Source organism: Pundamilia nyererei, unplaced genomic scaffold (assembly GCF_000239375.1).
Source record: "Pundamilia nyererei isolate P.nyererei 1_Seehausen unplaced genomic scaffold, PunNye1.0 scaffold00615, whole genome shotgun sequence".
NCBI lineage: Eukaryota > Metazoa > Chordata > Actinopteri > Cichliformes > Cichlidae > Pundamilia > Pundamilia nyererei.
This window is the reverse complement of record NW_005188016.1, coordinates 80,109-93,178: the sequence shown is the minus strand read 5'-3', so window position 1 is coordinate 93,178 and position 13,070 is coordinate 80,109. Positions and strand designations below refer to the sequence as shown.

General features: G+C 42.4%; 2 protein-coding genes across 2 annotated transcripts in view; both read left to right on the top strand.

The window, feature by feature from the left end:
• LOC102209351 (NACHT, LRR and PYD domains-containing protein 3-like) overlaps window positions 1–1,619 on the top strand; it is a 27,141-nt gene extending 25,522 nt beyond the window's left edge. The window contains exons 7-8 of the mRNA XM_005754647.1: window positions 166–212; window positions 882–1,619. Coding sequence (XP_005754704.1) covers window positions 166–212; window positions 882–1,435 — 601 coding nt within the window. The 3' untranslated portion in view covers window positions 1,436–1,619. The remainder of the gene's footprint in view (window positions 1–165; window positions 213–881) is intronic.
• A 4,698-nt stretch (window positions 1,620–6,317) lies between these two features.
• LOC102209062 (photoreceptor outer segment membrane glycoprotein 2-like) lies at window positions 6,318–12,799 on the top strand. Its single transcript, XM_005754646.1, has 4 exons — window positions 6,318–6,458; window positions 6,899–8,316; window positions 10,436–10,673; window positions 12,037–12,799. Exons 2-4 carry the CDS (start codon window positions 7,736–7,738, stop codon window positions 12,262–12,264), a joined length of 1,047 nt encoding a protein of 348 aa, XP_005754703.1. The 5' UTR covers window positions 6,318–6,458; window positions 6,899–7,735; the 3' UTR covers window positions 12,265–12,799.
• The last annotated feature ends 271 nt before the right edge of the window (window positions 12,800–13,070 follow it).

The window sequence follows — 13,070 nt, the reverse complement described above, 5'->3', positions numbered from 1 at the left end:
TATTGCCACATTTAATTAATTATTTAATGGTGTATTTAATTAATTCATTATGGCAGTCCTGGCGTTCCATAAATGGGGCCCTAAATAATAAATTATTATTAAAAACTCAACAGTAGAAATAAATAAATGAGAAAATAAATTATTTTTCGACTTTTCCTCCCTCAGGTTGGACCATTGTGGAGAACAGCGACTGAAACCTGGTCTGAGGAAGTGTAAGAAACATTCATATATTAAAATTTCAATTTTCCTATGATGTAAAGAGGAACTAATCTGCAAAAACCAGCTTTGCAGTATTAGGGTCATGACCTCCTTCACTGTTTAGTCATGGTCAATAGTCTGTTAGGATTCATTTCAGCTAATTGGAGTCCGTAAACTGGATATTTTGGCTATGTTTGTGCCTTTTGCAGCATTTTTAATGCAATTATCTGACAAATAATATGGCGGCTGTGTGGTTAGTTTTACTAACTCACTGTTCAAGTAGTATGAGCTCCAGTTTTGATGAATGAATTTCTAGAATTGTAATTTCACATATCACCAAATAGCAGATGTCTGTGTCAGTGTAAATGGTAAATGGACTGGTTCTTAAACAGTGCTTTTCTACCCTATCTTTCCCACATATTCTATGCTCTTTCTATGTAAGTCCTATCTAACATTCACACATATTCTTACTCTGATCGGTCAACTTGGGGTTAGTATCTTGCCCAAGGGTATTTGACACTGGCAAATACCCTTGGCAAATTGCCACACAGACTGGAGCAGATGGGTATCGAACCACCTTCAAATGTGGTCACTTATACCTCCAAAAAAAAAAAAAAAAAAATTTGTTTTGTGAGTCTGTGGTTGGATGATAGAATAATACTTTGTGCTGTTGTTTCTTTCAGATTTCTGTGGGCTTGAACTGGATCCAAATACAGCGCACAGAAACCTCAAACTGTCTGACGACAACAAGAAGGTGACTGTGGTGAAAGAGGAACAGCCCTATCCAAATCATCCAGAGAGGTTTGACTACTGCTGCTGGCAGGTGCTGTGTAAAAATGGTCTGACTGGTCGTTGTTACTGGGAGGTGGAGAGGGAAGGGCAAGTTGTCATAGCAGTGACGTACAAAAGAATCAGCAGGAAAGGGAACAGTGCGGACTGCAGGCTCGGGTGGAATGACCAGTGCTGGAGTCTAATCTGCACTCAAGAGAAATATTCTTTTTGGCACAACAAGAGAGAACATGTTGTCTATCTTCCCTATGGTGCTACTCTACCTAAAAGAATAGCAGTGTATGTGGACTGTCCTGCTGGTACTGTGTCCTTCTACCGAGTCTGCTCGGAAAAACTGTCCCTCCTGCACACCTTCCACACCACATTCACCGAACCAGTCTACCCTGCCTTTGGGTTCGGGTTTGGGTTCTGGTCATATGAGTCCACTGCATCTCTGTGTGAGTTGTAGGAGAGAGTCTGCTCCTGACTGCAATCTACTGCTGATGGTGGTTTTCACTCTGCACACCACAGACTATAAACCAAAGGACCATGTAGCAGTTACCCTCCTACTGATTCTGCATAACAGAGAGGTGGTCACCAGACGTTTGGTGGTGAATGAATGAATGTCCTACCAAAGAGCTGAAAATAATGTAATCCTGTTTTTTGTTTTTTGTTTTTTTTTTACCCCATGGTCATGCAGACATGTATGACAGTATTGGAAGGGGCTGTGAATACAAACTTGCCAGCAGTTGACAGACATGTATGGTGTTATTTTTGTGCCACTATTCTGAGCGCACGTGAAAAAAATTTGCAGGTGCAAGTGTTGCATTTTGAGGAGAAATTTATTTTGAGCAAAGAAAAGCTAAATTTGAGTGAACAAAATTCATTGCTGTGTGCAAAAAATGCATTTCAGTGTTTGCTATTATCCATACACATACACAATAGCAGCGCCTCTCGCTCAGCTTTTGCAATTGCGCTTGCTTACAATGTGTTGCTTGCACTCTCAACATTTCTGCCTGTGCGCATTCAACTCTTTCTGTACACCGTTATATTTGTGCCACAAAACCAGCCAATCACAGATGTGGATGCAAAAAAATCTGATTGGCTGTTTTGGTCTCCAATCAGCTCAAAATGACGAAATGCAATATTCCAGAATCCATTTCGTCCAAAACTCAAACGAAGCAGTGGCGGAGGAACACAGAGTGGCGGAGTTTGAAATATTACTCTTTCTGGGTCACAAAATAAACTTTTAACATATTTTCATGCGAGAATGGTGCTGTGTAAACTTCAAATATCTGCTCGATTTATCAAGACATCACATATTTGCATAAGTGCTCTAATGTTTTGCGAGCAAGCGCAAATACAAAAACTGAGAGAGAGAGGCTGCTATTGTGTGTGTGTATGGATAATAGCAAACACTGAAATACATTTTTTGCAAGCAGCAATGAATTTTGTTCACTTAAATTTAGCTTTTCTTCGTTCAAAATAAATTTCTCCTCAAAATGCAACACTTGCACCTGCAAATGTTTTTTACGTGCGCTCAGAATAGTGGCATAAAAATAACGCCATACACATGTTTATCATAGGAAATGTACTGTACATTATAACATACAAATGTAATGACTCCCTGCTTTTACAAATATTTTTTTTATGATGGCTTTGATGGCTGTGATGCTAATCCTAACTGGTCTACTTTCTTTTTTTGTGTGTGTGTCCCATTTGGATCTTTAGCCATCAGAATTGTTGTCTTAAGGCCAAGAAAGATGCCAAGCGGATTTATTTTACCAAGTGGATCATCATGGCCTCGCCATATTGGTCCATTTGATTGACCTTTATTATAATTATGAATTTATTTTATTTTCGGTTGCACTGACTGGGGGATAGAACAGGGAGAAAGAATGAAAGAAAGAGAGGGAGAGAAAGAAAACCAGAGGGGAGAAGAGACGGTGAGAAAGGGGGGAAGAAAGAAAGAAAAACAAACAAAACACCTGGATTACCTGTCTAGAGAAAAAAAAAACAGAAGAGAAAGCAAACAAAAAAAGAGCAACATAATAAAAACAGCGCCATCACAATAAACTAGCTAGCAGTAGATAACAGAAGATACTAAATATTAAACGCTATTGTGCAGCACACAAAATAGACAGCGCACAATGTGCTTTGAGGCAGCAGCCAAGAAAGGTGTAGTCCGCGTCTGTGAACACCCGTGTGTACACCTGTGTGCATACCTGTGTGGATCAGCATGCATGTATTCCAAAGGTTTCTCCATGTAACGATCTGCTAGGGAGTGTGGGGAGCCACAGCCCCGTCCACCAGGGTATGAAGCAGGTATGGAGGAGATCCAGGCCCCATATATACAGAGGCCCCAGAGTACAAGGACCCGAGGAGGACCACCAAAAGGGGGGAAACCGTGCCACCCTCCTGGGAAGAGCTGAGTAGAGCCCCAAACGAGAGGTCACCCAGCAGCTACGGAGCAGAGGCCAGAGGGGGTTGCAGTGGCGTGCCCACGGGCTCTGTCGGCAACCAGCTGTGCCAGAGAGGACCGAGCTTCAGGCCCAGAGGCCAGAGGCCTGAGGGCATCCCATCCCCCGGAAGGGGCCCAGGCGGGCCACAGGCGCCAGGCCCCGCCAATCGGCCTCCAGGAGTGAGCCGGTACATAAATGAGCGACCAGCCCAAGACAACAAGGACCACCAACACACCAATGTCTGAGGGCATCTGCCACCGGCAGGGGGTGTGGTGAGGGGAGATAGGCCTCCGTACTTTGGAGGGCCTGAGATGTACCCAGAGAGGTTGAGTCTAAGACCCAACCTGACATATAGACACAGACGAACAGGCGCACGCGGACACAAACATGCATTCCCACCCCCATATGCACAACCAAATACTCGGCACTCACCCAACGTGTAGACAGACACAAATAGACACTGCACAGACAGTCGCACTCCCCAAACATACTCTATATCCCAGGTCCAGGTACCCCCGCCCCCAGAGGGGCAAGCCGCACCTAAACCCAGGAGATGTAACCCTTCTCTCTGGGATGGAGGCAAGCGGACCACCTCCTTATCTGCAGTAGCAGGGAGGCCCCGCATCCCAGACCCCAATCTGATGGCCAGCACCTCCTCCCAGCCCCCCAGCCCTGACGGCTAACAGAACCGGGGTGAGTGAAGACCCCAAACCTCCCTACGCCCGCTCATATGTAGTGTTGCTGTGTGCTGTTCTAAAGTGCATTTAAAACACAGGAGAGCATGGTACTTGCTTCCTCTCAGAGAGCAGCACGGCTCCTCCCGAAAACCCTTAGTGTCTATATGCATTTAAAATTGAGGGTAGGGCACCAGTGCCAGAAGTGGGTTGGAATACACCGACCATCCTCTGGATGCTGTAAAACATGCCCACCCCCAAGGCCCTATATGTATGTGTTATGTGAGAGTGTGAGTAATGTGGATGTCTAGGTTGCAGAATAAAATTGAGGCACAGGCGGCTAGAAGTGGACAACGGCCAGAAAGTAACTGGTCTACTTTCATTCTGACGTCTCAGGATATTCTGTTAAAATCTATTAAAACAGATGTGAAACTTTTTTTTTGCCACGTTTTACTGTTTTTATATTCTATTTCATTTTTATTCTATTTTATTTTTGTGTGTTATACTGTGTGAGAAGATGCTGTGGGTCTACATAGAGTGTCTCCACAGCATGGTCTCTGCCTGAATGACATGGACAGATCGATGACCTATAATAATAGATCAAGTCACATATGAAAAACAGATGGTGCATTCACCAGTGTGGATAAAATTTATGGTTATACTGGTCAGTTGCTGTGCATTTCTATAGCTAACACCTGGATTCATAGACAGTAAAGATTTCTAAAAGCCTCTTAATTATTCATGTTAGACTCTCCAGCCTTTTTTATTTCACAGTGTGGCAGAAATCTCAGTTCTTCAATAGTTTGTGTTGGAGAAAGTTTTTATCAATGAACCTTAAAAATCATAGTAATGAAGGTGTAGTTTTTACAGTGATATTGTGGTGTCATACCTTTAATTAGAGCGGGGCGTTTACGATGTATTTATGATTGTATTGTGTTTTTGTTACCTCTCTCGTGAAGCACTTTGTGACATCTGTCTGTGAAAAGTGCTATAAAAATAAAGTTTTACTTACTTACTTAGTGGGTTATTCAAATCTATTAATTCAAAGAACCCTAACGGTACCTGTAATTTTTGGGTTGGGAAGAGTTAATATTTTTCTCCTTTTTACAGTTAACCAAGTTTTCAGAATGACTTAAGCCAAAAACATCATTTGTGTTCATGTTATTGTGCTTGTATAAACCAGTGACTTTTCTACATTCTACAGATTCTCACTGAAGGTACTGATGGCGTGTGCTTACATCATTAAATGCTTTGTTTTGTTAGTCTGTAGTAAAGGCTTTGATCAGCTTGCTTCCTTTTAATCAGCCTTGAATAAACATATTTCTCTCACTGTGCATGTATTTCTTCAGCATCTTTTACCTGCAGTTAATGTAACAGGCTATCTTCATATCATGTATGCTTTGCAGTACGTCAATAAACTGAGATGCAGTGATGTGAATCTGAGTTCATGTGTTTATTTAGGTGCTTCGCGCAATTTCTCCTTTAGTCAGAGAGATCGCTGACTAAAGGAGAAACTCTGGGGATTATGATTTGGAGCATATGTCTACACATGTCTGTACATGAGGATGCTGATAGTTGTGCTTGCTACAGTCAATGCTGTCTTCTGTTTGGTTGCAGTTAAAATAAAACAAAATAGGATGACTGAAAACTGATAGTGACAGTTATGTTCATGACACAAATTTCTGTTAGGAAAGTCTACAAGTTGCACAGCACGGAGTCCTTGAATTTCCTAATTTCATGCTGTTGTGGAGTTTCACAGAAAAAGATTGGATATTAGAGGAATACAACCACTTGTACAAAGAAACTGAAAAGCTTTAAACTTTCTGAATGAATATAACTTGAAGCAACACGTCATCCCAACTATCCCCAAACGTGTCCATCCCTCACAAATAACAGGTGATTATGTGTAAAACATGTTGAATTAAATAATATTAGCAAATAGGGTTAAACCACTTAATTATTAAGAAATATGTCACTACCGTATACACTCCCTTCTCCTATCTTTTCCACAGGAGCTTAACTGACCCCATCCACCTCATCTCTACTCCATCATCTGCTCTCCCCCTCCCTCCTAATATACTCTTGCAATATGTTCAGATCAGCATGATTTAAAGAGTGGATGTGTCTTTCTGCTGAAGGCCTAGCTGGTGAGTCGAGGGTTGGAGATTGTGTCAGCTTATTACAGCTGATTATCTGTAAGGGGATTAGAAGTACAGGATGGTGAGTTAACAGGCACTTCAAAATTGCTCTTCTCAGCTTCAATATTTGCTTTGTGTCAGAGCTCACCTTGCTCCGGGATAGCGGGAGATCAGCACGACAATGGACTAGCAGCAGGTGTTAGATTTCACTACCCAAGGTAAAGATTTTGCCATGTGTTGTATTGTGGGCATAGTATTGGCTGATTGGATAAGTGTATATGTGCTGCCTGACAGCTAGCATCCTTAGCTCGTCTCATCTTTGCACTTTCCTCTGATTTATAATAATGAAAAGAAAAAAAATGCCTTCAGTTCGTGCATGTTGTAGAAATGTATAGTCTTATGCTTTGGAAAGCATTCATGGACCTCGGCAGACAAAAGAAAGAACATTTGGATTAGTAGATGTTTACATCTGTCTTTGTTTGTGCAGTGTAAAAGCATCAGTTAGACCTAAGTTGGAGTTATTTCATCTAAGTCAACGCTAATGGGTGTGTCTATATGATTCTTAATCCTCTGGGAATCACACAGCTGGGATTCTGATGATGGTGGTTCTTAGTATTTGTGCCAGTTTTGATAAACTGACCTTCTTTCTTCCCCGCAGTGCTCTAATGCTGATCATGTCAAGTTGTGGTCTGCAGTCAGGAGTGCCTAAAATATCTCTGTAAGCTGCTTATGACACTCAGCGGGCAGCAGCCTCCTTCCTGCTCCATCCTGCAGCTTTCATTTAAAGAAAAGTCCACACTGAAGCCTGACCTCTGACCTCTGAACCTCTCGCACCTGTGTGGACTTCACAATTGAGCCACCATACCCCATCTGCCTGATGGTTCATGACAGCAAGATCCAAACACCTTAGTTTAGACTAGTTCTCAGAACTGTTTGTCCAAAGGGAAGTTTTTCTTATTTCGAAGAGATGAAATGAAGGCCTGATTCGAAACCAGTCAGAGTGCACACAACCAGCTTCTAAAAAGCCTGATTGCTCTGTGCCTTCGTCTTTACATATTCACGCTCACAATTGATTTACAAAACACTCCTTACATTGTGGTACATCTTATCTCCTGTTGTGTTTTTCTGTGTTTTATCAATCATTTAACAATCATAAATGATTGATATTCATGAAAAGTGCAACCTTAAATATTTCAGTCGGTGGGCCTTTAGAAGCTTTAGCTGTGAGCAAATGAAGTGAGAATGATGAATTTGGTGGCTTAAAATTATATTAATTTGTAAACAAGTTTCAGTATTGAAACAAAAAGGCATATGCACAAACAATATGCTGTCATGTTGTTATGTAGAACATAAACTTTTTAGCTCAGACAGCCTGACAGTAGATTGTTATGCAGCACCTTGTGGTCAAAAGTGTTCATGCACACTGAGGGTGGCAACCTTTTGGCCATGTTAGCAGCTTCTTAGCCGTGAGTCACTCAGAAACCTGAGAACGGTCATGGCAGTTGGGAAGGTGACATTTAGCAAGGTGGAGAGAGAGAAGCTAGCTGAGGTTCTCTGGCTGCTTAATTGGATTTCTGTAGTGACAGGAACTATCCTCTTTGGCCTTGGCTTATTCCTCAGAGTAGAGATTCACAAATGGCAAGAAGTGATGTCGGAGCAGGGAATCCTCTATGTGCCACATATGCTGATCACCACAGGACTAGCAGCCTGCTGCATCAACTTTTTCGGTGGCAAGATCTGCCTGGACTGTGCCGACACCAACAAGTTCCTGCGCTGGAAGCTGGTGATGATGCCGTACATCATATGCACCTTCTTCTTCACCTCTTGCGTCCTGGCAGGGGCGCTCATGTGCTACGGCATTCGCAGTCAAATGGAGGAATCCCTGTTTATGGGCCTGAGGAATGCCATGCGATACTATAAAGACACAGACACTCCGGGCCGCTGCAACCTGAAGAGAACTGTGGACCTATTGCAGATCCAGTTCCAGTGCTGTGGGAACACAGGATACCGAGACTGGTTCCACATCCAGTGGATCAGCAGCCGCTACCTGGACATGAGCAGCAGTGCTGTGGTAGAGTAAGTTGAGCAGGACATGCTGAGTCTTTCTGGGTTTGTTGATTACTGTGAATTACCATGTGAATTACCATGTGCATCATATGGTAGCAGGTACAGGGTCCTTCAGTAGAGTGTATCAGACCAAAGCGCACCAGGTTAAAAACTACACCCCGCCTAAAGGTGTCTGTCAGAAAAACCCCCAGTATTAGTGCAAAACATAACGTAACACTTTCCACAAACCCTTTCACTGTAGAAAATCTTAGAAATTACATCAGATAGTACATTAAGAGTTCAAAATATGTAAAATATTAGTCTAGATGTCAGTAGATAGCAGATTGAACTGAGGTCTTTTTTCTTACCCCTCACAATTTATTTAGTGCATAATCCTAGCTGTGGTGGCTGCTGTAGGACAAACACCTCTGGCTGTCCATTAGTTGTAGTGAGTGTAGTCTGCTGTTATCTCAGCTGTTGGTGTCCAGGTCCATTTACTCTGGAAGAGAGTCTGATAAGAGTCGATGAGTCAGAGGAGCTCACTTGTGATACTGAGGTGAGTTGCTGAAGATCTGCTGAACATTTCTGTCGGTAAATGCTGCTGTTAGCCTCTGTTAGCTGGTGTTTGGGAAACTTTCTTCAAGGCTGATCTAATGTTTTCAGGCTTGGAGACTTAGCAAATAAACTCTCATACCATATGAGAATATAATCAAACTGTTTGATTTTTGGGACATTTGTTTTAATGTTGGTTTATAACCGGCTGTTGTTGTTGTTGTTTAGTCGGATGACAATTTTAGGAATAAATAAGTGTGTTCGTGCACATTTTTATGTGTCAGAGCCCTGGCTTTAATTAGCAAGATACAGTTTGTGGTGAGGAGGAAGAGGGATGAGGTGGAGATAAGGGATGAGGAAAAAGACATTTATTTGTTTGTGATCTATAAATTAAATGTAACTGTGGTACTATGTGGCAGGTCTGTTCCATTGTCATCATGCAGGTGGGACGGCCATGTCATTCTTAGCCACTGCATTCAAGATGGCAGGGCAACACGGCGGTGTCTAGGTCCATTTACTCTGGAAGAGAGTCTGATAAGAGTCGATGAGTCAGAGGAGTCAGAGGGCATCAGCTTGTTGGAAGACGGAATTACGCATTAATCAGTATATATTTATGAAGACTTTTTTTCTATTAAAAACTTCTAAAAATGACCGACTGCAACTTTTAAATAAAGTTTCATTAGATGCTGCATTGACTGATTGTGTGTCTGTTTAGTTAGTCTTTTATTTACCAGCAGTGTGAGTTGTTCACACAGTTCACACTGCTTCCCCTGACTTTATTATTTCTAACTGAAGGCCTGTTTATAGAACACCTATGTGGAAATGTGGGTGTTTCTCTTCCAACAGACAGTAAGCAGACTGACCCCTGAAGGATTTAGGCCACTGGTCTAATGCAGTTAAGCCTGTACGCTACAGAGGTCAGGTGTCATAGATTAATTAGGATTAACCAATAGGGTCCAGTCAAATAACTTCAGATAACTTATTAAACATAAGTTATAAGTTAGCAATGACAGAAACTTTATCAATCATTCTGATAAAAACATGTGATAATTGTTTCTGCACCTTTAGTTTCTTTAAATTTGATCATGAGATCCCTTGGAAGATCATGACTCCACAAACAGCATACAAACATCACTTAGAAACAGCTGCAACATGTATTGAATTTAATTCCCAGCTGTGTCTCCCTCCTGTTGCCCATTCGCTGATTACCACCCTGTGTATATTAGCCCTGTGTTTTCCTGTGCTCAGTGTCGTGTCGTACCCTCAGATTCTGCCTGTGTGTTCCAGTTAGTGTGTTCATGTTTGGTTTCTGTTTTGTTGGTGCCAGCAATAAAGCTGTGGTTTTCAGTTATATTTCCATCTGAGAGTCCTGCACTTGGATCCACATCTCCACCTGCCCGCACACAGAGCCCTGACACCGACAGTCTCAATCGAGGCCTTCCCCAAACCTTAGCTCAATTCTTGATTAAGCCATTTGCCTTTATCTACTAAAAAGTGCTGCCAAACCTAAAATGAGGAAGTGGGCCCAGCTAGTGAAACGATTGACTGACTAACTGCTCTGCATGCAGTAGCAACAGTTCCTGTTCCTCCCTTTCAGTCGTATGAGGAGTAATGTGGAGGGGAAGTACCTGATGGATGGTGTTCCCTTTAGCTGCTGCAGCACCTTCTCCCCTTGGCCCTGCATCCAGCAGCATCTCAGCACCAGCTCGACCCAAGACAAGCAAAGCCAGCAGCTGAACCTGTGGAGGCGGGGCTGCCGACAGGCCCTGCTAGACCACTACACCGGCATCATGCAGTCGATTGGCCTCACCGTGCTGCTCATCTGGCTTTTTGAGGTACTGGTGATTTTGCTGAAACTAGAACCGTCGGTTCATACAGAACAGAAGTGAAAGCACAGAGGTTTACAAATCAGCTCCATAAAAAGAGATTTTTTAAAACCCCAATAAGATCTGCAAAGCCACCATCGTGGACCTCTGTGGTTTTAAAGGAGACTCACTTTCTGTGATATATGCCATGATCTAATCTCAGATGTTCACTAAATGTGGCTAAATTTTCAAATATTGAGGTAAACATGCAAATCAAATATAAACTAATCTAATCCAAAGAATGTGAGGGCCTATTAAAGTAACAGAATGTAAATCAGCTGGTTTCGGAAGATGACGGCCTTGTATCAGATGAAGATGGATCATTTTGTACTCTGGCTCATGCATAGCTGCGCTGGTAGAGTCCAACAATGAAAGTGAGGAAGTGGAGCAGCACCAATAGAGAGTGTCTTTTCCTCTCTATTGGCCTATCACAGGAGCTCGAGCATCAGCTGGAAAGCCACCAAACGATTCCTGTAGCGTTTTTTCAGAGACACCCTCATGGCACTTTTCTAACTGCGGATGTGAGACAAGAGCCTGGGTACAGAACTCCAATTCAGTTTCCATCACTGCAGAAAAAATGATGTGAGCAACAAGAGTACCTTGATGAACTCAGGGATGCCTTAGGATCCGACAGTAAATAATGTTCACCTCACAGGTCAGCTGTTCTACACAACTTTCATTTAGTGATCATGCAGCTCTTTTGGATAAATCCTGAGCTTCACCTGAGACTTAGATCTCAGGACCTTGCACAGTCCCAGCAGCTTATATCAGCAGAGTTCTCCCTGATATCATGAGCATATTGATCCTCCTTCAGCCTCATCTCGTTGTTTTTGGAGAAAAACAGAAGTAAATCCCGAGCTTGCACTGAGTGTGTTTCTTATACCCTTTTTTTTGAGCCACAGATTAACACTGCTCATGGTTAATAAAATGAACTGACTGCTCTTGTGTGTTTATATGTTTATAAATGATAAATTTGTCACATTTACATTCGGCTCATTCTGTGGGTGAGAGCATGTGGTCTGACCCTAGCTTCGTACAGTAATACCAGTCTGATGTGCACACCGTTTTACCACCCTTAATCACTGGATTATTACAAAAGGTGGGACCAAAAGTGTCAGCTTGACCCCATCCAATCAAGATCCCCATAGCAGACTAACACTCTTATTGCAGATTTAACACTGAGCAGTTTCAGTGTCTTAAAAGCAACCATGTTAAAGGCAGGGAGATCACAAGATGGGGGCACACAGTCACAATACTTCTGGTCACACTGTGGTCTCCACTGTGACTGAAGTCTAAACTCGATTAAACATACTGTATTTCCTTTTTTCACCAGCTGCTGGTTCTGACAGGTGTCCGTTATCTGCAGACGGCCATGGAGAACGTTCTCCGGCTGGGTGATCCAGAGTCGGAATCAGATGGTTGGATTTTGGAAAACAGCCTGGCAGAAACGGCCCGGTCCAACTTTAACATTATTAAGAACCTGGGAAAGTGTTACCAGGTTGACGACGACCCAAACATCAATGTCCCGACTGCTGCTGCAGAGGAGGAACTGCCATCATAGCAGGTCCAGGTCCTCGTGACCAGCTAGCCTCCAGCCTGTGGAGTCATGGACAGCAGAAGGAATGAGCTGTTCCAAAGATGCTTTTGACTCGGGATAGAAATCACTTCATTCTCCAGGATGCAGAGTGAATCAAGTGGATCTGACACGTTTAGCTTCGTCCCAGAGACAAGAACAAAAACTTGATTGTTTGATCGAAACAAGTTCGGAACAGTGGCTAAACTTTACCTGCTGAGTCCTTAGAGCTCTCAGATTTATGGACCAACAAGGTCTTCTGCCTTCAGATACGTGAGTTTGAATAGGTTTCACCTTGATGACAGGTTTATAAATGAACTCTTTGTGATTTTTTTTATATGATAAGAGGAGTTATTTTTTATACTTGAAGTAAATTACAAAGCCATGAACTGGTACCTTTGGGTCTTTGATTGCATTTTTAATTTTTACCATTCTCCAAAGAAGTCTGATCACTGAAAAAAAAATCAACAGCCCATCAGTTAAAGCCTGAAAACAGTACAAGTACAGGGTGGGCCATTTATATGGATACACCGTAATAAAATGGGAATGGTTGGTGATATTAAAGTCCTGTTTGTGGCACATTAGTATATGTGAGGGGGCAAACTCCTCAAGATGGGTGGTGAGCATGGTGGCCATTTAGAAGTTGGCCTTCTTGGAAACAACTTTTGTTTTTTCAATAGGAAGAGGGCCATGTGACACATCAAACTTATTGGTAATGTCACAAGAAAAACAATGGTGTGCTTGGTTTCAACGTAACTTTATTCTTTCATGAGTTATTTACAAGTTTCTGATGT

Bases quoted from the DNA above. Each gene is read 5' to 3' on its own strand.
- LOC102209062 (XM_005754646.1), top strand. From the start codon at position 7,736: ATGGCAGTTGGGAAGGTGACATTTAGCAAGGTGGAGAGAGAGAAGCTA. The intron at 8,317-10,435 runs GTAAGTTGAGCA...CCTCCCTTTCAG, and splicing joins AGCAGCAGTGCTGTGGTAGA to TCGTATGAGGAGTAATGTGG. The intron at 10,674-12,036 runs GTACTGGTGATT...TTTTTTCACCAG, and splicing joins TGCTCATCTGGCTTTTTGAG to CTGCTGGTTCTGACAGGTGT.